This window comes from Sturnira hondurensis, unplaced genomic scaffold (assembly GCF_014824575.4).
Source record: "Sturnira hondurensis isolate 20B ecotype Veracruz unplaced genomic scaffold, ASM1482457v3 Scaffold0018728, whole genome shotgun sequence".
NCBI classification, from domain to species: Eukaryota; Metazoa; Chordata; class Mammalia; order Chiroptera; family Phyllostomidae; genus Sturnira; species Sturnira hondurensis.
Window position 1 is genome coordinate 12,106,641 of NW_028091359.1, and position 26,306 is coordinate 12,132,946.

At 46.6% G+C, this 26,306-nt stretch overlaps 1 protein-coding gene across 3 annotated transcripts in view; it reads right to left on the reverse strand.

Moving 5' to 3' along the window:
- SLC39A11 (solute carrier family 39 member 11) overlaps positions 1–26,306 on the reverse strand; it is a 266,347-nt gene that overhangs the window by 163,881 nt on the left and 76,160 nt on the right. For 2 of the 3 annotated variants that reach the window (XM_037069882.1, XM_037069880.1), the window contains one exon: positions 13,343–13,484. In XM_037069882.1, coding sequence (XP_036925777.1) covers positions 13,343–13,484 — 142 coding nt within the window. The remainder of the gene's footprint in view (positions 1–13,342; positions 13,485–26,306) is intronic. The other variant, XM_037069881.1, reaches the window with a different exon arrangement.

Consider the following 26,306-nt stretch of genomic DNA (forward strand, 5'->3'; position numbering starts at 1 on the left):
GTCCCCTCAGAGAGGCAATGTGTGTGCTGTCAACTTGCATGAACCCAGTGGGGTGTCACAGTGAAATGTCCCTGACTTTGCACATATAACTTCAATGGGGCCCAGGGTGGGAGGAAACGGAGAGAGGGGCCCAGCAAACAACCTCCACAGCCCTCTGCCAGAGCTCTCCCAATCAGGCTTTCAGAACACAGGCTGACTCCAAAGTCCTATTCCGCCAATCAAGTTGGATGATCAACTTGCCTTTGTGTAGCCTTCTGCGTTCAGAATTTTGAAGACGATTCTGGAGCTCTATGACCTCCCAGTGTGCCAGGAGCAGCTCATTAGTTCTGGGAGAGCGTTTCAATTTTGTTCCAGCTGTAGCCTCTCCTGTCCTCCTCCCACCCCCTGCTTTGATGAGAAGACATCTGCCCACTAAGGTTTCACTCTACTCGCCCAATCCTAAAACTTGGCTGAAAACAGGACTGCTTGATCCAATCACTAGCAAAAATCGGCTCTCTGATGTCTTGGCCAGAAAATGGCATCCTGCATTTGCCAGCGTGACGTCTCTAGGTTCATCTCTACTGTCCCTTTCCAGGTCAAGACGGGTAGAGAGCAGCAAGGGGACATGTGCAGTACCATTAGACTCCTTAAGTTGAGTAGTGTCGCAACATAAGACCCTGCGAAAAAGAGAATTAATATGGCAAATCTATATCCCCGGCTGCAGTAGACTTACAAGAAGCAGGTACAATTTAACACTAAATGGTTAATAACTCTCAGTAGGACTGGATGACAGCCCGGTTGAAGGCAGATTCCCGAGACACTAAGAAGAATGACTTCAAGGAGAAGCCCACTCTCCATAGTAAGTCTCAAGGGTGTCTAGACTTGTCATGGGACTCCACCCCAAATGGATGGCAGGGACCCTAACAACAGATCACTTGGATGAGTTTAATTAGCACTGCAGGTGTGTGCAGTTCCACTCTGAGAAGCTGACCCAAAGCAAAGGCCTTGGAGGAACTTGACCCAGATCTGATTTTCCATGAGTGGTATCTGTCCACATGGACCTCCATGCACAGAGGGAGGAAAGGGCTTCTGAAGAGCTGTGAATGACTGCACCACCCAGGAACACTGCACTGGGGCTGTAAACGGCTCCACAGGGCCCAAGAGAGCCCAAAAGAATTCTCCAAGGACTTCCAAAACACCGGCAGATCACCAGAGAGAGGGCATGAAGAGGTATGCAGGCACAAAAAGGGAGGCAAACAGAGTGAGATCAAAAGAGGCAAGTGAGAGATGGAGAGAGTGAGAAAGGGAGATGAGATGAGATGGAACCAGACAAAGGGAGACACGTTGCGGACCAAGCTGAGAAGTATGGGTGAACTGTGGCAAAGAAGGGGGAAGGTTACCATGGCAACATTGTGCCAAAAGCACAGGCTGTGTAAGGCTGTGAGAGAACACCCTATGTGATGACCACCCCTGCCATCACTGCTCACGTGTGAGACTGTGCTAAAAGCACTCAACTCTCAAGCTCCAAGACCTCAAACCAGAACCCACTGCCCCAGACTTGAAGGTCACATAAGCCTTTCTCACCCAAAAGATGGAGGAGGCCTCCCCCAGGAGTTCTTGGTAGGCACATGGGAGCAGAATCATGGAGCAGAAAGAGCATCTCACATGGCACAGTAAGTCCCTCCCTCTATAACTCCTCTGGCCACTGGTCACCAATCCTGTACTTGAATCCTTGCTCTGATAAGGAGGGAGCTCAGTCCATTCATGATTGTGTGAGTCCATGTTATTATCACATCTACCACATATTCTGACTCTACCCCCTCTCCTCTTCACTACACACACACCCCTTCTCTCCTCCTTACCCCCAACCGAATTCTCTATAATTTTTTACATCTATCTTATACTTTTTCCTTAACCACACATTTGTGCTTCTTTAATTTCCTTTTCCTCTGAGAAATCTTCTCATGCAGTTTAGGCACAATCTGTTCTTTCCAACATAACTACTCGGTCCTTGAGTTGACATCCGTCTGAGCACCTTGAGAGCATCGAGGGCCCACACGTGCTCAGTGACTGGAGAAACCACATCCAAACCCAAGCACTCTGCATTTTTCAATGTGGGGAGAAAAATTTTCACAGTCTGGGCCAAAACATCCCACACCCAGGCACCCTGAGCACTTTCGCCATCTTTACTTCTGCCCAAATAGAATAAAAATAACTAATATTCACTGAGGGCATGCAATGCATTAAGCACTATTGTAAGCATTTTACATGCATTCACTTAGCCTCTCTTCAAAGCAACCCCATGAGGTAAATATTACTATTCCCATTTTAGATACAGAAACTAAGGGACAGGAAGATTAAGAAAGTGGCCCAAGGTCTAGCAGCTGCCTAAGGGGCTGAGTCAGAATCCAAGCCTAATCTTGCTATAGAACCTATTCTCTGGCCCACTCCAATCTGTACCATTTCTGTATTGTGACATCTTTCAGGAACTTGCTGCCTTTTTAAATATATATGCCTTTCATCCACCATAAACCTATAGAAAACATCATAATTAATGGTGAAAAACTAAATGCTTTATTCCTAAGATTGGGAGTGAGGCAAAAATGTCTGTTCTCACCACTCCTATTCAATATCATATTAAAAGTCCCAGCCAGTGCAATAAGGCAAGAAAAAAATAAAAGGCATACAGATTGAAAGGAAGAAATAAAACTGTCACTATTCACAGACATGATGGCAGAGGAGGGTGCATTAGATGTCTCTGCAGCTCTTAGATGCAGTGGGCCAGAGGTCTCTGTTCTCTTCCCCAGTAGTCCAGGTGGCACCTGGCACTTCACAGTGCTGATCCTCAGCAGTCTCCACACAGTTTGCTCGTGTCAATCTTAGTATTCTTTCCAGTGGGGAGCTCTTGTCCTACACATAAAAGGAGGCATTTGCCCTAAAGGAGATTCAAGTTGTCTCAGGAATCAGGAAACACAAGGGCCCATTTTATGTGTTTCCATGTTATATGTTTCAGTGTAACATATGTAAACCTTTAATAATCTCATAAGTGGGTGTTGAATGTTCTTGCTGTGCCCACACAGAGCCCTCCACTGAGTTCTTTGTGGATAAGGAGTGGGGTAGAGTTTGAGGTTCAGTTCTTTTTCATATTGATAGTCAGTTGTGGCACCACTTGTTGGGAAGACCGACCTTCCTCCATTGACTTGCCTTGTGCTTTGTAAAAGAAGAATAATATTGGACCATATTTGTGTGGGTCCATTTTCACACTCTCCATTCTGCTTCACTTGTTTATGTGTCTGTTCACTGATATCACACTCCTTTTTTACAATAGCCTCATCTTAGGTCTTGAGATCAGGTATTGTGTGTCCTCCCACTTTATTCTTTCTAAGAGTTGTTTTGGTCATTCTAGTTCCTTTGTCTTTATATACAGATTTTAGAATCAGCTTGTTAAAATCTGCAAGAAATTCTGATGGGCTTTTGGTTAGAATTGCATTGAATATATAAATCAATTTGGGGAAAATTGGCATCCTTTTTTAAAGTGTATTTTGTTGATTATGCTATTATACTTGTCCCAGTTTTTTCCCCTTAATCCCCCTTTTGCTCTGCACCCCACCATCCTCCAGCATTCACCCCCCTTAGTTCATGTCCATGGGTCATACATATAAGTTCTTTGGCTTCTCCATTTCCTAAACTGTTCTTAACCGCCCCCCTGTCTATTTTGTACTCACTATTTGTGCTTCTTTCTCTATACCTTTCTCCTCTATTCTCCTCCTCTCCCTGCTGATAACCCTCCATGTGATCTCCATTTCTGTGATTCTGTTCTGTTCTAGTTGTTTGCTTAGTTTTTATTTTTTAGGTTCAGTTGTTGATAGTTGTGAGTTTGTTTTCATTTTACTGTTGATAGTTTTTGATGATCTGTTTCTTAAATAAGTCCCTTTAATATTTCATATAATAAGGGCTTGATGATGAACTCCTTTAACTTGACCTTATCTGGGAAGCACTTTATCTTCCTTTCCATTCTAAATGATAGCTTTCCTGGATAGAATATTCTTGGACATAGGTCCTTGGTTTTCATGACTTTGAATACTTCTTTCCAGCCCCTTCTTGCCTGCAAGGTTTCTTTTGAGAAATCAGGTGACAGTCCTTTGTAGGTAATTGTCTCCTTTTCTCTTACTGCTTTTAAGATTCTTTCCTTATCTTTAATCTTGGGTATTTTAATTACGATGTCCCTTGATGTACTCCTCCTTGGGTCCAATTTCTTTGGGACTCTCTGGACTTCCTGGAATTCCTGGAAGTCTATTTCCTTTACCAGATTGGGAAAGTTCTCCTTCATTATTTTTTCAAGTAAGTTTTGAATTTCTTGCTCTTGTTCTTCTCCTTCTGTCACCCCTATGATTTGGATGTTGGAGTGCTTAAAGTTGTCCCAGAGGTTCCTAAGCCTCTCCTTGTTTTTTTTTTTGAATTCTTGTTTTTTCATTCTGTTCCAGTTGGATGGTTATTTCTTCCTTTTGTTTGCAGTCATTGATTTGGGTCCTGGTTCCCTTCCCTTTACTGTTGACTCCCTGTATATTTTGCTTTATTTCATTTTGTGTAGCCTTCATTTCTTCTTCATTTTGTTCAATCAGAGCTCAATCAGTTCTGTGAGCATCCTGATTACCAGTGTTTGGAACTCTTTATCAGGTAGGTTGTCTATCTCCTTGTTGCTTAGCTCTTTTTCTGGAGTTTTGACTTGTTTTTTCATTTGGGCCATATTTTTTTGTCTTGATGCACCTGTTACGTTGTAAGGGGAAGAGCCTTAGGTATTTACCAGGGCAAGACAACTGTGTTGTGGCACTGTCTATGGGGGAGAGGTTAGAGAAGGAACAATGCTGCTCGCTTGCTCCACTCTAGCCCCACTTTCCAATGAACTTTCCTGTGAGACTGGGAGTTTCCCCCGCCTTTGCAACCCCCACAGAATTTTACAGCTAGAGGTTATGAGCCTTCAGTTTCCCAGTCAGCCAGCTCCTGCCTTGCTGTGTGGTCCACACTGCCTTGCCACACTTCAGGTCCTCTCCGCATGGCTGCCCATCTAAGCCCCTCCTACCAGTCTGGATGATTATTTCTTTAGCTCCTTGGTTGTCAGAGTTCCATGCAGTTTTATTTTCTGGCACCTATGGTTGTTTATTGTTTTCAAATTGGTTGTTATATGTGGTTGTGCATGGAAGTGAAGTGTGTCTTCCTACACCTCCATCTTGGCCAGAAGTCTGAAAATTGACATTTTAATATTGTCTTCTATTTCATGAGGATGGCATATCTATTTACTTAAGTGACCTCTGGTTTCTTTTACTATTGTTTTGTGGTTTTCAGCATATATATAAAATTTGGTCAGATTTATACCTAAGTATTTTTATGGTGTTATTATAAATGATACTGTATATTGAATTTCAATTTATAATTGTTCATTGCTAGTATACCAAAATATAATTGATTTTTATGTTTTAGTCTTGTATTCTGCAACTTGACTAAACTCATTTATAGTTCTAAGAGTTTTTCTATAGATTCCTTGGGATTTTCTACGTCATGTCTGTGAATATTTCTTCAGTTTTATTTCTTCCTTTCAATCTGTATGCCTTTTATTTTTTTCTTGCCTTATTGCACTGGCTGGGACTTTTAATATGATATTGAATAGGAATGGTGAGAACAGACATTTTTGCCTCACTCCCAATCTTAGGAATAAAGCATTTAGTCTTTCACCATTAATTATGATGTTTTCTATAGGTTTATGGTGGATGAAAGGCATATGTATTTAAAAAGGCACCAAGTCACCAAAAGCCTCTGCCTCCCCTACCAGCTCATGATGGATAATCAAGAAAACAGGAGTCCCAAGAGTTAGTTTGTCTTGGGAAGAGCAGCTGAGAGTGGCTAGCACATTCCTTAACATCTCCAGTTCCAAAATGCTCTGGTTCTCAAAATCATGTTTCATTGGGACAACTGATTTAGTCTGAGGGTACTTGGAGCTATTGTCTTCCTCTGGCCTCTGGACAGAAAATGCACTAGAGACAAGAAAGCAGAACAAAATGCTAGAATGCATACAACCTGAGGAGGACACAGGAGGGCTGAAGAGCCCATGCATGCTGACGGAGACAGCCCCGGTTGAACGGAGCTTGTCATGCACTCTTTTTCTTTAAGGCAGGATTGCATTGACCCCATCCCAGATGCCAGAGGAGTTGCTGTTGATAACAAAGGTTCAGACCCGAATTCCCCAGCTTCCCCCTTGGCCCATTCCTTCTCCAGGGCTGTCTGTCTCAGTCAGGGCCATCAACATCCTCCCCACCTCACAGGTGCTAAACCAGTTTCCATCCTGTAGGCACTTTCCATAAGAGGCAAAAGGAACAAGAAATAAATAAAGAACTGTGACCTTAAATATTTGACACCAAAGTCCCACCTCTACTTCTCCAGCTTATAGAGCTTCCACACACACACACACAAAAAAATCTGAAAAACAAAACAAAATGATGTGAAAAGAGCCCAGATTGCCAACTTTGGCAGCAACCCCCTAAATCTCTGGGTAATAGAAGCCTGGCAGGAATATCCTAACGGGGGCTGGTGCTGCCCAAGCCACTTGTCTGCAATGTTTCCCAAAAAGCCCAGTAAAAACACATTCCCTGGTTTAATAGACTTATGAGCTGAAATGAATGTGTCAGAACTCATAAAAATGATAGAACCTGCTGGCCCAGCAAATGTTAAATTTTGCATAAGGAGACAGTATCCCTAACTCCTCAGTACACACATAATGAATATTTCAAACAAAGAGCACAGCAGCTGTTCTAAATGCTCCCAATGAATTAAATGGGGTTTTTTTTTTTATTACTTCCAGGATTAGGCTCCTCTTGTTTCCTCTCATTTTCTCCCCCTCCCTCCCTTGTATGTGAGAAACAAAACCTTTCATACTAACCCAATCATGGAGTGGTCAAAGTATGGGATTGGTTACATATTGGTTAAAAAGTGTCCCCCCCGAAAAATTCACGTCCCACCAGAACCTCAGAACATGACCTTACTTTTGGAAACAGAGTTTTTGAAGACATGATTAGTTAAGAAGCATCGGACCAGGGTGGGCCCTCCACCCAACGACTGCTGTCCTTGTAAGAAAAAGGTGCGGGAGATTCAGACACAGACACATACAGGGAAGAGGGCCAGGTGGCAAGAAAACAGAGACTGGAGGGATGCAGCTACAAGCCAAGGAATGCCAGGAGCCATTCTGGCAGTTATGAGAATCAAGGAAGGACACTCCGCTAGAGCCTTCAGAGGCAGCGTGGCCCCAGTGACACTTCAATTTCAGACTTCCAGCCTCCGGAACTGTGAGAGGATGAGTTTCTATTGCTGTAAGGCACCCTGTTTATGGTGCACTGTAACGGCAGCCCTAGAAAATGAATACAGTCAGGGGACCGTGTCCATACTCAAGTGTATAATGATATTAATCCCCCCCAAAGTTACCCGAGTCTGTCATTTCAGGTGATGGGGGCAGCAGATAGCACTGGCAGGCAGTAGGTTGCGCCTACCAGCCGTCTTGTAAGAGTAGACTTAACATTCTAAAACTTTCTTTGTAGTTGCTCGGAGTAACTTTTCAACGTCACTCAACTCTCTTCCATACTGCTTCCTCAGCATCCTCTGCCCTCTAGGTGTGAGGTTAACAGATAAGGAGATGGGAATACAGTGAGGGAGCCTACAAGGTAAAAGGAAACCAAGACAACCAAGTTCTCTGGCCGCCAGGTATTCCTTTGGGTTGACTACCATCCACGAAAAGACAACTTTCCAAAAAATTGCTGAATGCTGTTATGAGCTGAGGGTTGTAACCAACCCCCCTTCAATTCATGTTGAAGGCTGAACCGAACAACCAGGACTTCAGAAGTTCAATGTTTAGAGCTAAGATCTTTAAAGAGGTGATAAGGTTGAAATGCGGTCTCTAGGGTGGGCCCTAACCCAACATGCCTCTGGCCAAAAGAGGCAAGAGGACACAGGCAGGCGGAGGGAAGACTGTGTGCAGACAGCGGGAGAAGACAGCCATCTGCAAGCTAGGGGGGGAGGCCTGGGAGAAGCCGAACCTGCCAACACCTTGACCTCAGTCCTTTAGTCTCCACGCTGTGAAAATTAAGGTCTGCTGTCTACGCCACTCAGCCTGCAGCACTTTGTCCCAGCAGCTGCACCACACGCAAAGAAGTGCCAAAGCGCCTCTAGGCCAAGGCTTTGTAAAAATGCACTCCAGAACGAGTGCCTGGCCCACATCAATTGGGACTCAAAACATAATCACAGCAATAAAAGGGCAAGTAAACAAGAAACATGCTATTTGAGTGCTTAAATATGAGTCAGGCAAAAATACAACACTCTTCAGAAGCAAAAGAATCTATAAAATGTATCCACTTAATAATGTTTCCACGAGCTGGGACACACTAACAGTCACTCAAGCCACCCACACAGCACGCTGCTCGAGGTGGTATTTCAGTATTATATTTAACATCCATGAAGCTGAAGGGCTCCCGGTAATCATCATTATTGAGCACTGCTCTTCATCTTTCAGCCAAATATTTCTGTATGAAAATGGGGCGCATTTTAATAGCCTCAGCACTACCGCCACGTGTGACAAGTTTGGTTCATTCCTAATCTTTTAACGAAGAAACCCAGGGTACAGAAAGGAGGCAGCAACGCCAGGCCCAGCCTGTCTTTCAGTCCCCAGACAACGCTTCTCAATTAGGACAGGAGAAGATGCTTAAACGTCCCTGAGCTAACCAGTTCCAGGGGGCAGGTGGGCAGGGGGATAGAATCTAACTGCTGAAACCACACAGCAGGACATAAATCTCTAGGAATAACAGGAAAGTCAGTCTTTCACCTTTAGAGATCTTACCAATAAAAAGCCAACATTACTAATATGTCCAAGACTTCCCTAAACACACTCATTTGGAGACCTCTTTATAAAGAAACATCCAGAATTTCTCCTAGGAGAAATAACAGGAGCTACGGCAGGCTGTTGATCACACTTCAGTTTCCATCACAATGGAAATATCGGTGACGGATTGAGCAGCTCCTTTGGGAAAACTGGGAAAGGTAGAAAACACGGGAGAAAACAGAGATGGTCACAGGGGCCCTGCAGCTGTTTCGGCAGGTTCCTCTTTGGTTCCCTAGGATTAGGCTATGCCAAGGAATTTCAGCACCAAGGAAATCTGGGGGTGGGGAGTTGAGTATGCGTGGTTGGCTTACAAAGAGAACAGGAGGCTGTCTTCCAAGCAAGGACTCCACGCCACTCAGCCCGGCCGCCGCCCCGCAGCCCCACGTGTATACCAAAGTGTGATCCTCCAAAGGCTGACTTGTGAAAATCCATCTACTGGGTTCCCTGCGCGGCTAAAGAAACTGTCCCCAGTTCAAATGCAAACATATAAGCAGGAATGAAACGTTGTCAGTGGTTAGTAGCTCCACATTTGTCAGTTTATCAAATCGTTTCCCAAGGGCACTTCCAGTAGGAAGTTCAATGGGGAAAATAGGGAGAGGAATGATTCCAAGTACAAGATTAAAAGAGGAGAGTATCGTATGATACCCAAAGGAGAAATGAGGGTGCCTTGAGGAGGGAGAATGACATCGAAGAACACCTGGACTAGCCCTACAGGTACCAATCTGGGGGCTTAGGCCTTAAGTTAGAAAAGACAAATTCTTTCCACCAAGATCCGTTCCATTTCCACAGAAGGATGCCACCCAGCAAGTCAGCAGAAGCACAACCAATAAGGAGATTGAGTTTAAGACTAAGATACAAACAAGTGTTGCTAATGACCTGGTGACAGTAGTTTATCCAAATCTATCACCCACTTAACTCTGCGTCTGCATCGTTTTCATTTTACCAACCGTGGTTTCAAATCTGCCAGGCTGTGTAGGCAAAATTATTACCACCAGGTGGATTCTCTGACTATAAAAGAACAGGACGTAAAGGAAACATTGGTTTCTAAGCAGTTTCGTACAGCTCATGTTTCCCTGACTTAAGTACCCATTCACTCCCCACCCCGCCCCGCAAGCTTTAGAATGACTTAAGGAAAATACATAGCCACTTCAGAACTAAATAATTCCCTAAATTAAATCCACCTCTTTTCCTACTGGAAAATGATGCCTACTCCTGTTCTTTCCACGCTTCCACAAAATCAGAGACAATGCTCCACCTGCCATGCTAATGGATCAATAACCAAAAACCTTCCCTCTTGAAGACTTTCAACTGCCTCTATCTAAATAAGCATGCCAAAATGGGACAGTTAATTAGTAAAAGAATGGATTGATTCACTTTTTACTACCATTCTGTAGCCAAAAGAGTGCTGGTGAGAAAGAAAATGCCCAGTTGGACAGCTGAGTGGGGGGAGGTGGACATAGTAAAGTTCACGATCTAGGTGAACTTTGGGGCTAGTCTTCTGAAGTGTAATGGAAATCATAGACCTCTGCCTCCCCAAAACACTTTTTTTTGGCATAAAAATGTCAAAAAGGTCCATCCTTTGGTGTTCATCCACAGACCCCAGATGTACAGAACCCCTGGCCTCACTTCTAGAATTTACTCAACAATATATAACTGTCCACAGAGATGTACAACTAAAAATGCTCTCTGCCACGTTCCTGATAATAGCAAAAGATTGGAACCAATCTAAAAAGCCGTCAAGAGGGGACCAATTAGGTAAGGTCATGGCCAATACAAGAATGGAATGAGTTGATGACTGTCCCAGAAAACAAAGACCAAATGCATGGTGAAGTGAAAAATACAAGGTACACATCAAAGCACCAAGTATAATTGTAAAACATAGTATTTCTGAAAGGATATAAAAGAAACTAGAAACACTGTCTGTGTCTAAGATGGAAGCCTGGACCATAATAAGGAGTTGGAAGCTGGAAGAAAACTTACTTCTTAATTTTTAATCTATGTTATTACTTTTTTAATTAACAGAAAGCTAGTTGGAGATAGTTAAATAGTTGAAGAGAGAGAAGGAGAAGGTGAGAGAGAGAAAGAGAAAGAAGACAGGTAAAGAGAGAGACCGATAGTTTTAGCAGAACTTCTGGTCCAGCTAAGTCCCAAAATAGCCCCAGCCTGGAGAACAGTCAATAACGTGAAACACTTGGCACAGAAACATAAAAAGGACGACATCTCATAAACGCGTGTCCCAGCTCAGGCTGCCGCTGCTGCTCAGAGCAGCTGAAACTTCCTCCCACAGTGCGGCTTTTCTGGCTTGTCCTCTTGCTGGACCAATTATGGGACATTATAGCAGCAGCACCAATATTATTTTTTAAAGGCTTATGTTGTTCACTAAATACCCATTAAGCCCATCTTCTTGCCCCATTTACAGCAAGCTTAAGGGCAAATCCAGATGGTACAAATAACACATATTCTGGCTTGATCTGCATGAGGCCAGTCATCAAATAGCCATTACCAGTGTAAGAGGTCATGACTGCCTGACACCCCCAGGTGTGCCCAGGTAAGAAGAGAGACCTTCTCAGGGGTGGCTGGGCTCTGCCCCTCTTGGCAAAGCATCTTCGAGCTCCCCCACAGGCTGCATTTGCTTTTATACCTAAACAGTTGCAGCAACCAAGGGTTGCTTGGTAACCTGGTAACAGGCTGTGTCTAGGTGTTCCTGAGCAGAGGAGGGCAGCATCTGCCTCCCCAGCACGGCCCCAGCTCACTGCTTCACTCTGGGTGGCCAAGCAGATCCTGCAGTCCTGGGAAACTCCCCTGCAGAGCCAACTGCCTCTGGCCCTATGTTTCCATGGTCCCTTTGGAAAAGGTCTGAGGACAGGATAACTACTGTTTACCTCTTGTGATTGACAGGCACTGACCCTTCCTCCTATGGCCTGAGGATAAGGTGGGGGAAGTGAGATAAAATGAAATCTGGCCAACTTTTTCACCCTCAAGAAGGCGCAGAATCAGGACGGGAGTCTTCCAAGGGATCGCCAGCCCAGGAGAGCTGGTGAGAAAGGACAGAGCCCTCTGTCCCTGCGTTCCCACCCTCGCCATGAAAAACGATGAGCTTTCCTGGAGGGTGTGGCCCACCTTGGTCATCAGCCAGTCCTGGCTGCTCCAGGAGAAGAGCAGCGACAACACCTAAGTCGCTCTGATTTGAGTATGAATAGCACGTCTGATTGCAGGCAGGGGCAGAGGTTTCCTGCTAAGCCTCTATCACTTAAGCTCATGTTAGATGAATTTTTATTTCCTGATTATATCCCACACAGGAAGTTGAGGGAGGCAGTGAGGACCAGCCCAAGTGGAGAACGTATTCAAGTTCCCCATGAATAATCCATGCAGGCCATAATCTGAACGTAGAAAGTTGAGAACTGGCGGCGGCATTGCTGTGAATTTTATATGCTGACTGGCCCTGAGGTCTAGAGATCCCCTTAGTCTACACATGGTAAAAGCATCAAATTAAAATGCCAGCATGAAAACGGGAAAAAACCTTTTTTTTCCTCCCTGAAATCCCTCATGTGAAGACAGGGCCAGTCTGCAGCCTGTTTCTCCCCAATTTGCTCAAGAGAGAACGCTGTGCAGGGGAAGGGGCACCCACTCTCAACATCCTTTGCTCAGTTCTAGGTCCTCCGTCCATGGTCCACAGAAGTGAGGAGGGCGAGGGACAAACGTCTCACAGTGCCCGGGGCTTGCAGGTGAACTGTGGGACTTAAATTTGAAGGAAAAGAAAGGCGGGCCCCTCTCCTCATGCTAATTGGCCCTTAAATGAGCCAAATGCCCCGAGCGAGAAGTGACTGAGCAATGTGCGAGGGAGGGTCTGCAGGTGAGACTGGAAGACAGCGTCATCTTTCTAGCACACCTTCAACTCCTGCTCAATGGGCCACCGCCCAGTCTGCCCCTCCCCACGGAGGAGATTCGGAAGTTGCTACCTGATTCCTCTCAAAGGACAAATTCCCTCTAACACAAAAGGCATGACTTAGCCACAAGTGTTTTTAGGTGTTCTGGCTCCAAACTAAATCAGTGAGAGAAATGGCCACAGTTTCCCAGACAAATCAAAAAGATGAATGTCACGGACATGGGAAGGGTCATTCACAGTCCATTAGAGACAGGGAGATAGAGGGCCAGATACCCACACACTCTAACAGAAATCAGCCCGATCCCAGCAGAGGGGTCCTTATCCACTGTCCCAGTTGGAAAGACAATCAAAAGGTACTATTACCTCCTGTAAGCAGGTGGTTTAGAAAATAAATGAGATAGGGAGGCCCAGGGCCAGATGCCAGTTCAGCCATGTGTAAAGTCAGGTAAAGCATTCGGAGGGAGAAGACAGAGCCCCTGGCACTTCCCATCATTCCTCCTGCCACCAGGCCCCCATCTATCCTGTCAAGCTCAGCCCAGGGTCTGCAGCAGAGAGCTTGCCTGAAAGAAGCCCAGCTCTACCTATCCGGATGGAAAGTTCACTCTCAGGGAAGAGCAGACTGGGACCCTCAGCATCAGACTTCTTCATCAACGCAGGGTCCAAGTTCAGTGCCAGGGCCATCTGGGGGTCTTCTGCCGCACCCTGAAACAAGAAGCAGTCACTGTAACACCTCCACTACCTTCGTTCCCCAGAGCCCTCCAGCTCAGAGCTGCCCAGGCAGCTTGCCAATCTCTACCAAGAGCACAGAGCTACCGGGCCAGTCCCTGGGACAGACCCAGCTGTCAGGAGGCTGGGTCCTTAGGCAGAGGGCAAGCTCTCTGACTATAGAACTTCTGGGGTGACTTAGACCTCCATCTAAGAGGTCTTTGTGGATCCTAGAAATAGTAAAAATGCATCAAAACCCTCCTCCATGGGGCAAATGGCCACAAAGAAAAGAAGCCCAGGTTTGCCTGGGTGGCAGCTCGGTACAGGAAGCAAACAAAGTCAACCTTTTTTGGCCATTCACCATCTTTACATTTCTTGTGAGACGAAAGGGAAAGCAATGCAAACAGCAGCACCTCAAAGGAGGGGAACAGTGAGCATCGTGGAGCGTACCTCCGTGGAGGTCACGACATACGGGAGCTAGGTCCAGATGGCCTAACAGCCACGTCACACTTCTGCTCTGTCACTAATTCGACTGGTTTTGCATTGATCAAGCAGAGTCTTCATTTTGAACCCCACCTTTACTGAGCAAACACTCATTGACCACCAGTTTTGTGGACACTTGGCAAGCAAAACCAAAGTCCCGGCTCTTAGGTTCCGGTCAAGAGCAAACAGAAGAATCCAGAACGGAGCTGTGAGCTTGTGCTGCCATGACATCAACCAGAACCCCGACCCTGCTGACAGCTTGCAATACACAGGGGCTTGAGGGGAACAGGAAGGGGGGACCCCAGCCACACAAACACCCCCACTTGCATCCAATCATGTGGATGCTAAAGGTAGGTGAGTAGAATCTTCTCCATGGGACTAAAAACATTTGATTTTTTTAAAAGAACAAAAAGAGTTCCAAACCAACAGAAGTTGCCATTTAAAAATATGTGTCTCTAACATGGGAGAAGAAAGGGTGTGTGATCCAGTCACTGAAACATGGCCACTTATAAGCAAACACTAAAACTGTTTCCTTGGGTAAGTTTCTTGCGTGACAGAATCTCACAACAATTATTATGCCTGGCTGTGTTTTACACACCCACAGGGATCAGAAAGAGAACCGAATGATTCGGACGTTTTATTTCACTATTTCTTCGCCATGAATTGTTACAAACAGAAACAGAAACCCTTCTTTCATCTGCTCATTTGTCCGATACATTGGTATTGTCCTGATCACTCATTTGCAATGTCCTCTGTAATGCATATAAGGGTAATGATGCCTCATTTAACTCTGATTTAAAAGGGGGAAATCCTCCTGACTCCCAGATCCCTCTGTAGAATCCTAGGGGCCGCAGGATGTCACCTGCTCTGTCCTGGGGAGGAGCACAAAGAGGCAGCCTGTCACACTGCATCACACTCAAGGTTGACACTACAGATGGACGGAGTCCTGGGGACAGAAGGGACTTAAGAAAGGCCAGTCTCTCCCGATGCAGAAACCCCCTCTAAGTACCCCAACTGACAGCTGGTGGCTGTGCCATGTGCCATGTGCCATATAGTCGCAGCTCTTTGTCGGTTTATGTGCTTTAATTATTTCTAATCCTACATCTCACGCTGACATCTGAGGAATCGCTGCAGCAATAAAAGATGTGCTTCTCTATGAGAGTGTGTCAGCTGATCTTCCTTCCTTCGTCCTCCTCCTTTGTACATTGTGATCAATGCGTAACTGAGGAAAGGCTATGGGAAGAGAAGCACTTCATTACAGAGAAACGCAGCGGCATTAATGGGCTCAAAGCTGTTATTTGACTGGAGCCCATTTAGTAAGGGGCAGCCTGGAGAGATACTGCTTTTAATTGACAACAGTGGTTTTCAACTGGGGTGACTTTGCCCTTACCCCCACCACCTCTAGGGAATGCGTGACAACGGGCATTTTTGTATGTGGGGTAGGGGAGAGGGCGCTACTGGCACCCAGTGGGTAGAGGCCAGGGACACTGCTAAACACCCTACAGCGCACAGGGAAAGCCCCCAACAAATGACCAGCCACATGTCAACAGTGCTGAGGTTGAGAAGCCCCACTTTAGAAAGATTTAGGGTGCTCAAGACCCCAAAGCCCTCTGTATTACTGGTAGGGCTGGGAGCTCACAGACACTCTTTTTACTGTAAAGATGAGACTTTTGTTATTATCTAGGAAGCCTGCCTGCCTTCGTGTTTTTGGCAAATTCTTATTAAGCATTAGAACAATTCCAGGTTCCAAGGATATAAAATAGCCAACTCCGCTGTCTGTGTGAATCCTCTGTTCTCCTTCCAAAGACAGACAATACGTGGACAATAAATTACAAAAGAGAGTGCCAGGTAGTGATAAGAGTCAAGAAGAAAACTAAAGCCCTAGCTGGTCTAGCTCAGTGGATTGAGCGTGGGCCTGTGAATCAAAGGGTTGCTGGTTCAACTCCCACTCAGAGCACAATGATGGGTTGCAGGCCAGGTCCCCTGTATGGGATATGCAAGAGGCAACCATGCACTGATGTTACAAAAAGAAGAAGACTAAGTCATAGCCATAGTGATCTAGCCATCCTGGTATGAAAGTACTATGTTCTAGGTCCCAGCACTTCACATGTGCCAGCTCATTCCAAAATGCAGAGATGGAGTGCTCCTTCAGGGAAGACCCAGGTGGGAGGATGGTGTCTGAGCGAACGTGCAAGTCAGGGAGAAGCCACACTGACTTCTGAAGACAGTGTTTAAGGCAAGGAACAGGAAGGCAAACATCCCCCTTCCTGCCACAGCCTTTTGCCATTTTATTCATCTATGTTCTGTTGGTAGTATTGCTTTATTTCAGTGCTGGGGTTAGGGGTGTACTAAGGAAATCCCACCCCAACTCCACATAGAAGCTGCCCTTTGAAATCAAGACAAACACCCAGCATCCCCACCTATACCCACCCTCTCCTATGTACTGGATCTCACAGTCAGCAGAACAGGCCCAGGTGTGCAGCTGGGGGCTGCAGGGAGCATCCAGACAGACGCTACAGACAGCTACCATACCCCACAGCCGGCAAAGCTCTCCATATTCATCCCTGAGCCCAAGCCATGCACAGCCAGCTTCCCAGGGCTCCGTTCCAACTTCCTTCTGGGATTTGCAGCATCCCCACTCTCCACTCAACTGCTGATGAGGAAATCAAGAGGAATATGCCACTTAATATCAAGGAAATACAGGTGGGATAAGCCTCCACCTGCAGGAAACACCTGCAGGGCCAAGGCAGCTATCACCCTGCAGGGATGGCACACCCCTCACTCCGTGGAGCCCCCTCTGCAGGCAGAAGGACTGCATTTCTCACTGAAGCCCTAGATACACACACCCTTGGCTTGTGTGGGAGTGACTGAGACCCCAGGGAGAAATTCCTTCTCTACATCCTCCTCCTGCTTGGCTGATGGCAGCTCACCCCTCTTTACTTGATATGATCACTTTCTTATATTTCTGTGGCCTTTTTTAAACCTCTGCAAAGCTTTTCCATTCACACCACCTCACTCAACCCGTGCAGCCCCACGAGGAAGGCAAGGCGAGAGCAAGAATTCTTCCCAGGCGGATATTTGACTAATGCCAGCTTCCCTGACTGCCCCTCTAGCTCTGAAAGCCTGCCTGCCTACCCCTCAGAAGGGTCTTGAGTCACCTTCTGCCCCTACCCTGGGGCTTCGGACAGTTCGGGGTGGCCGTGTCACCTTGCACCTCCCAAATGTCAAAGTGCCAGATATACAGGCTCCTTCCCAAGCCAGATGTCTCCCTTTCCTTTTGCACCACACCCTCCCCCAAGTCTTTGCCCTACCCTCCTCCTCCACCCGTCCCCACCCACTCCTCCAAACCCAGTACAGGGAGGGGCTGCTGGAAGGCACCAGGCAACTCCCATCAGGGCCATGGAACTTGAGATCACTGCCCTCTTGTGACAGAGGCTTTGGGGCAAGTCGAGGGGGCTCAGAATAAACACAGTAATTACCACCTGCTCTGGAAAGGCCATGGAGAGGGACAGGAGCTGTAGAATAATTAGCACCTCCCAGAAGGAAAGAGAGGGAGTAGAGAGAGAGGGAAAGATAGAGGAAATAAAATGAAGGGGGTGAGGGAAGGGAGGAGAGCAGCCCAGGAATATGCCTTACAGGAAATCAAAAGGGCTTCTGAAAATAATATGCTCATCTCCCACAAGAGATCCAATCTGGTGATTTCATCAAGGTTTGCTGTCCCAGGCACAGGCAGATGGAGGCTGATTCCTGATGTTCCTGGAGTCACGAAAGGAAAAGCCTAGAGCATAAGCGACAGGACACAGCCATGTCCAGATGCGGTCTACAGTGGCAGAGGAGAGCCCTATGCAAAGTGCACCTGAGTAAGTGCCATCAGGTGACAAAGCTCTGCCACCCTGCTGTCCCAAATCTCACTGTCTGCTCCTAGTCCCAGCAGCGATCTTCTGTGTGTCCACCTGTCCCTGCTTCTTCCCCCGCTGGGATGTCACTGCTCTTAGGGGAAGCAAAGCCAACCAACCTGGTGTGTACCTGTGACAAGCCTGACCTTCACCTAGCCCACACACACCTCCTATAAGGAAATTTGAGCCGAGGGAACTCTGTGATCACTCAGAGCTTCCCAGGTGGGTAGTTTACTTAATTGAGGTCTGTTAGCAGGTATGTTAGGTCTGTTAGCACCAAATTCCCTGATGAAGGGCCAGGGAAAGGTCCAAGGATTAATGGGTGTCCCCTGCCAGCTACAGCTAAAGCAAGGGAGTTACACCCCAGTGAAGAAGGGAAGGAGGATCTCAAGAGCAGTTCACACACACTCTGCCCACCCACAAAGTACTTAGAAACCTGGAGCCCTGGGAGGGCTTTGCCTCCCTCCTCCCTCCCCAACCACCCTGTGTCTCTCACCATCCCCACTTAACCCAGACACATGAGGTGACATTAAATAATTGATGCTGTTTTTATCACTGAGAAATTGCAATAATAATGACACTCATAACACAATCTTAAATTATTCCACATAATGGAAAAAATATTAAATGTCGCCCCTTATCACCAGTCAGAATATGGATGAAGCTTACATAATAGATGACCTTCTGTCCTGGGGAGCCCAGCAGTAGCCAGCTGTCCAGGGCCAGGCTGGCTCAGGGTGACAACAGCCGGCCTCAAAGCAAAGGGGAACACAGTGGCACAGACCCTGAGGCCAAGGGTACAATCCTGCCTCGGATCCTATTGGGCAAGTCGCTGCTGTCTTCCTGGCCTCGATTCGCCTTCACTTTCATGGGTCATTGGTCATAGCCAAAGGCCTAAAGACAAGAAGAGTGACAATCCAAAGAACAAGGTCCCTACTGGTTTCTGAAGCACAGTTCACCCTGCCCAGCCTAGGGCACTAGGACTGCACTCCTTGTCCCTTGTGTCCCTTGAGTCCCTTGTCCCTACCCCAATAGGGTGGCATCCAATTAGTGACCAGCAAGGCAAGTTTTCAAGTTTCTAGTTGTCCATACTTGATGCTTTTGAAATCCTGGCTGAAGAAGCCCAAGCTCCCTCCTCCAGGAAGCCTCCCTGGATAAACCTAGCCTAGTCTGGATTAAGTGTGCTGCCCTGACATCCCACATATGCTTCTATCACAACATTTGCAAAACAGCACAGTAACTTTGTGTTTCCTCGGCTGTCTCAAAACCACAAGATTCTTAAAGCAGGAGCTGTGTCTTGCAGCTCTCCTCTCAGGGCCAAGCAGAGTGTCAGCATTCATCATATTAATGTGCTTAATAAATAATAAGCACATTGTTTATTCCAGATTGGCTGTACAATATCACAAAACCTCCAAAATGATATACAACATAACAAAGATCCAGGTAAGTACACAATGTTCAGGCCCTGAGAAAGAAGGGAAGAGACATTAGTACAGAGAGGGAAGGAAAAGGCTTTAAAAGTATTACAGACATTCTAGCTAATGGCAAAAAGCACGATTTTCAAACCACCCCAGCTTCTAGCCACTTAATGATTGCGTACAATCCTCAGTATCAGCTCCGAGACTGCATGAGGATGTGACTCTCAACCCAGAGGTTCCAGCTCCATCTCCTTCTTGGCAGAAATACTGAGTGAGGCAGCCCAGATCATCCCCCTTCAAATAAGTTCTTCCCAACCTGCAGCCCCTGTTCCAAGACCACATCTTCCAGCTTCTTTCCCCTGCTGCCCCCCCCATCTCCTCCATGACCTTAGCCTGAAGTTTTGCATGGAGGAAGTTAATTACGGACTCCTAGCTATATTTAAGCTGTGTAAGTATGTTATTACCCAAACTATCTTTTTAGGGACAAAATCTTCTCCTATTTCTGATGTCAAATCAATATTTTTTTAAGATTTTATTTATTTATCTTTAGAGGGGAAGGGAAGGAGAGAGGGAGAGAAATATCAATGTATGGTTGCCTCTCATGCGTCCCCTGCTGGGAACTGGCCTGCAACCCAGGCATGTGCCCTGACGGAATCGAACTGCGATCGTGTGGTTCACAGGCCCATGTTCAATCCACTGAGCTACACCAGCCAGAGCTCAAATCAATATTTTTCATAAAGCTTATTTAATCCTATTAAAAAGAATTTAAAGCACCACACAGCTCTGCAAAAATTCAGTTCTGTGAGACTCTGCAAAGATGGCCCTCCGAAAGGTGTTCCGGGTAAGCAGCTCCATGCTGGTGTTCCAAAGAGCGGGTCTCCCACTAGCTGGGCTGACAGGGAGGGGGCCCTGGCAATGTCCCAGGCCACTGTGCTTTTTCTTGTAACTTGTCTCCTTAAAACAATACAAACCTAAAGGAATGCAAGTACCTAAGTAGAGTGAGGTATTTTATTTCTAGTTGTCAATGATTATCCATCACTCTTAAGCTACTCTTAGACCTAGTCCTAGGATTCATTAAAATACACCCACATAATCCACTCTGAGCACTTTCTGCCTTTTCAACAGTTTGAGAACCCCTAGCTGATCTTTTTCGGGCAACTTTTTCTGACCTATGTTATCCTTTTGGAGGATACCAGATCCCTACAGGAATCTGCTAAATGTCAAGATTCTCCTCAAAGGAAAAAAATGCATGTATATTAGACACTTGTTACTACATAAAAAAAAACCCCCAAACTCAATGGCCACAAACAACCATCAGCTATGACTGCTCCCAAGTCCACAGTCCCCTGGAGGGGGCTGCGGATCTGCCGAGGCTCGGTTACCATTGCCTGGTCTCACTTGCACGTATATGGCAAGCGAGTGGCCTGCCCAGGGTTGGATGGTTTAGGGTGGCACATGCACCCGGCTACGGGTCAGGAGGTGGCTGACTCATGGCTGGGAAACCTGGATTCTGCACCATGGGACCTGCCATCCTTCCACAGGCTAGACTGGACTCACTCGTGTGGTAAACTCGGGGTTTCAGGGGCAGCAAAAGGAGGCAACACACGTTGTCAAGTGCTGTTCAAGCCTCTGCTTTCATCACATGTTCTACCATCTCAGCAAGTCGATGGCCATCAAGAGAGAAGGGGTGGGAAAATCAATCCACTATTTCTCTTACTGGGAGGATCCGGAGTCACCAGAGCATGATAGCAGGGGAGGAATTTGTGGCTGTTTTTGCAATCTTACCACAGCATATACGCACAGACACACCTGCTGTTGCGTGAAGCACCCCAGAGCCCGTGCACACCACGACACCCTCCACAGATCCAGCCTGCAAACGACTGCTCTCAATTAAACCCATGAACTCTGTCTCACCTGCCTAAAAGCGCTGCTTCTCCGATGGGGACCCAGGGACACATTCTCAGCAGTCTAAAAGTTCTATATGAAAATTTTTTAATTTTGTATTTTCAATTACACAGCCATCTAAAGACAATAGAATACGACCAATCAGAATCACTACAGATTCAGATTGACCCCCTTTTAACCAAAGCCTACTGCTTGATTTCAGTGCCTTTGTTTGCATTCGTGTTTACGGTGCAGTTGGCACCATGCAGTCCCGCCTCAATGACGGGGGGCTCATTGTTGAGGGGCAGATTCAGTAGGTGGATGATGTTTGGGCCAAGCTCGAGCCAATGACTTCGTGGAGCTCTGCGTGGGTGACAGAGGTTCCCAAGCACTCCTGGCACAGCTGTGGGAGACCTGCCTCCATCCAGCAGCATTCACGGGACAGACTCGCCTGGACCCAAAGGAGCTGATGCAACTCTTGGTTATTTTTAGCCAAAGATCATCTGCCACAGCACAAAAGCATTGTTGGTTTCGATTTTATGGACTTTGGTATTTTGATGTGAATGGAAAAGTAACCATGGAAGAGCCAAAAGCATAGGGCCTACCATAAACCGAACTTTGGGCATGGGCATATTTATGTTCATAAATGAGTAGGCAGCGGTGCAATAAATGCAGCTGGAATCAAAATTGGGAATGTATAGGTTTTATTTCCTTTAAAATGAATACACATGTTAGTCTAATAGGAAAACACTGGCCTACAGCTCGAAATAACGGATTTTCCTCCTCCGGTGTTCCCCCTGCACCATCGATTGCCATTTAAAATATCGCCAGTTCATGCCCTGGCTGGTGCCACACAGTGGACTCAGTTCACTCAGCCTGAGAACTGAAAGGTCGCGGGTTCAATTCCCAGTCAGGGCACATGCCTGGGTTGTAGGCCAGGACCCCAGTTGGGCTCCTTATGAGAAGCAACAGATATGTCTCACACACTGATGTTTCTCTCACTCTTTCTCCCTCCCTTCTCCTCTCTCTAAAAGTAAATAAATAAAAATATTTTTAAAAAATAAAGTAAGTGAAATCTTTTTTTTAAAGGGTAAATGGAAATCAGGTGTGCGACATGACCATGGAAATCTTCGCTGCACCGTGGTACTTTAAAAATAAAAAAATAAAATAAAATAGAACAGCGCCAATTCTGCCTGCACACTGCACACAAACCCTGAGAACTGAACAGTCACAGTGACCTAACGATTGTTTTTCTCTGCTCAAAATAATGGAAACCGTTTAAATCAGAATTCTCTGTGCCTCCTGCAGTCAAAGTAATATCTACCTCTGTGTGGACGGAAATCTCCCTAATGACTCCTTCTGTCAATATCCCAGAGTCCTCTGCTCCATGAGATGCTGCTCCCAGAGCAAAGACTCCAGGCACGAAGACAGAAGCTCTGGGGAAGTCCACGCATAAGCAGGTAAAGGCTCTGAGAAATCCCCTAGCAAGAACCGCGTTTTGTTTCATCCCACGTTTCCCATTCTGATTTGGCCGTGTGTAGAAGCTATTAATATTCAGCAGATGAAGCTTCAGGGAACAGCGAGTGCCAGGAGGGATTCTCTTCTGGGCCCAATACTCAGAACAATTAGCAAAATAGTTCTCCTCACACTGGAACATGGTCATACTGTATCCAGAAAAATAAAAAGGGTGCCTGGAGTACCAGGGTAATTGAGGAGTACCCTGACCTCAATTACCCAGTACTCACACAGATAAAAGTCTGTTTGTCATCCTTGAAGGTGAGTCACTAGAATTTATTGTGTGTGTTTCTCCCCTAAGAGTCACACTAGCTTCGAATACCAAGAAAGTAATTATTTGATTAAAATCCACCCTTCCTTTTACCACAATAAAATAATCACCATGAAAACCCCACGTTTCTATGATCAGTGCTAGCAAAGAGATCTTGATAATAGCAGTCCTGAGAGGAAACAGCTAAGGTCTGGCTAACCACCGATCTTTATAGCTTTGACAACCATAAAATGAATTGTATTGACTCCAAGAAAATAAGAGAGAAAGCAAAAGAGGCAGCCAGAAGATAGTCACAACCCACGCCTCTCTTCCCATAAACGTCTGGTGGAGAACCAAAGCACTACAACAAAGCAACCCCTGATCCAGGGTGAGGCGAGGCAGAGGACATGGACTACGCGGAGAGAAGTACCCTTGGCCTTGACCCCCATGTTATAGAAAACAACTCTTCTGACACAAAGCCTCCTGTCTGTAGCATGCCCAGCTTCGAATGTGCCTTCTCCTGTATGATTGCATTTGAGGGTCAGTATCTTCGTGTGATGTAGACCAACGAGCAGCAGCAGCATTAGCCTTCTTGTGGGCCGAACAGTTCCCCACCCCTAAAATTCGTATGTTGAAGTTGCAACCCCCAGTATCTCAGAATGAGACCCTATTTGAAAACAGGCTCTTAGAGAGGTAACTAAGTGAAAATGAAGTCACTGGGATGTGGTCTCATCTGTATGACTGGTGTTCTTATAAGAAGGTGACCACCTGCAAGCCAAGAAGAGAGGCCTGGAACAGATACTGCCTCACTATTCTCAGATAGAACCAACCCTGCCTGCACCTTGATCTTGGGCTTCTAGCTTCCAGAACTGCGGGCCATAAACTTCTATTATTCAAGACACCAGTCTTCGGTACCCCATTATAGCAGTCCCAGCAGACTAACACGCCGCCCATCTTACACTTGAGGAAACTAAGTCGTAAAGGCAGGTGTCTTACTTATTAACATCACACCACTAATCAGCAGTACAAGCAGAAATTGCACCCAGAACCTCTGACTCCCAATGTCATGACTCCTCCCAGCATCATGCAGTGATCCACCAGCAACACAGGTTTCTCGAAGAAACCGCACCGATATCAATCTGAGGCTGTGTGTACACAGCAGACACGAAGTTGTGCACCCCAATGTTCAGAGGCGGGTGCTGTCTGAGCAGGCGTTCACACGGACAGGTGTCAGCACTCCTGTCTCTCCCGTCCTGGCAGAACCCCAGAGATAAGCGTCTCACATCGCTGGTGCAGAGAGATGGAAACTAACGCAAGATTCTAGGGGTAATGGCCCAACCTGAAAACCAGGTCTCCAGGCTACAAGAGAAAAGCTGAGAACAGTTACTAATAATGCTTAAGATGGCCCAACATGAAAAGTAAAGAGAGAGAGCTTGGTCATCAGAAGGGACAGAGGTCCCCTCAGCACCATGCTGGCAGCACTGAGCTATTAGATGTGCATCCAAGCAGTTCAAAGGGATCAGAGGGACAAGGACCAACTCCTACAGACCAGGAGACAAAGACTGCAGCAGGGTGGAAATGTCAAGGTGATTTCAATGTTTCTCCCCTAAACCAAGTCAGGCAAAGCATGGCTGGGCCCACAGGGCCCCGGGGAAAGGCCTAGATAGAGAGGGAGCTGAGGCAGGATACTGTGGGGCCCTGGGGGCCTGGGAGGACTTCACAGCAGTCACTGCACCTCACATTCACAATCAATGTCCTCATCAACTCCTCAGCCTCTGACCCCTGCTCACAGCCTTCTCAGCAGCATCCCGTTCCCACAGGGACTTAACCACGAGGGTCTGAAACCTCAAACTGTGTCTGACAATAGTCCTGTGCCTCCTGATGAACGGCTGCCCGCCAGGCTGAGACACAGCTTCCTAAACAGAAGTGCTGATCAGGGTATAGGCTGCTGGGAAAGGTGACGAATTAAAGTGGGGCGGGGAGGAAGAGGGCGAGAGGCTTCAGATGAAGGTAGAAATCCCTGTGGGTCTTTACACAAAGGAAATAAGGTGCAAATGACATGCAAACCTCTTCAAAAGAGGAGCTCTGGCTTTGAAGAACATATTTGATTTTTTCATAATAAGGCTTTATCCAAGACATCACTCTGCTTGAAGCAGAATTAATTATTCAACTTTTCCGGGCTTGATGAGGGGCTGGCGGCAGAAGAGATATTGAAGCAGCCAGCTTCTAAGGGCTGTTTTTCCGCTTCCTGTCGTTGGTCTGTGGGGACCAACATCTTCCCCTTTCCTGGCTTCTCTTAAGCCCAACTCCCCAAACCACCGTGCTGAGGCATACAGCATGCCTACGTGAGGTTCCTGCTACTGCAGACCAAACCGCCACAAATCCAACGGCAGAAAGCAGCAGTCATGTCTTATCTCTCGGTTTTCACCATTCAGGAATCCGTTTAATGGGTCTTTGGTCCTTTGCTCAGGGCCTCACCAGGCTGTGATCTCATCCGAGGCTCAGGGCCCTCTGCCAAGTGCACCGGTTGCTGGCAGAATTCAGTTTCCTGTAGACAAGGACTGAGGTCTCCCTTTTCTTGTTGGCTACCAGTAGGGGACTGCTCAGCCACCCTCGGGACCTGACCAGAGACAATTCACAGCATGGCTGTTGGCTTTTTCAGGGCCAGCAGGAAACGCTGCCTCTCTTCAAATCTGTCTGACTTCAAGAAGGGCCCAGTCCCCCTTTAAAGGTTCCCCTGATTAGGTGGGGCCCACCTGGGTAATATTCCTGCTGATGAACTCAGTCAGCAGACAGATAACCTAAGCAGTAACCTAAAGGGAAGGAGATGCCATTGAGGGAGGCGCTTCTATGGCCTGTACACCAGGGTGGGGTGCAGTTCTCCAGGGCCTTCTCGGAATTTACCAGGACGCCTGCAGTACAAACTGTCAATGTCACCTTGAGATTCCTAGAGTCTAAATGGTCCCTTAGATGGCAGAACTGGAAGCCCTCTGTTACAGAGAAGATGCAGCGTTCCACCGGCTCTTAGTAGCACAGATTTTCCATTGAAGCCCCAACCTCCCAGAACAAATCCAGCGTCTTCTGATGCACAGCAGACACTGGTAAGGTGGGTGAGTGTCCCAGAGGTTCGTCCAGGCAGAAGCTTTAGCCCAGCCACCACAGGAAAGAGATCTGTGGTGGCCTCAGGGCCACCTGATCCATCCATTAGGCACAAGAAATACTGTGTCTGGCAGCCCGATTTTGGGGTCCCTGAAAATGTTTACACTTATTTTACAATCAGAAGAAAACAATGAGTAATAATGAATACATAATAATGAATCCAGCCTGGGTCACATTCATCTTTATACCAACAGAGCTATAAAATGTAACATTT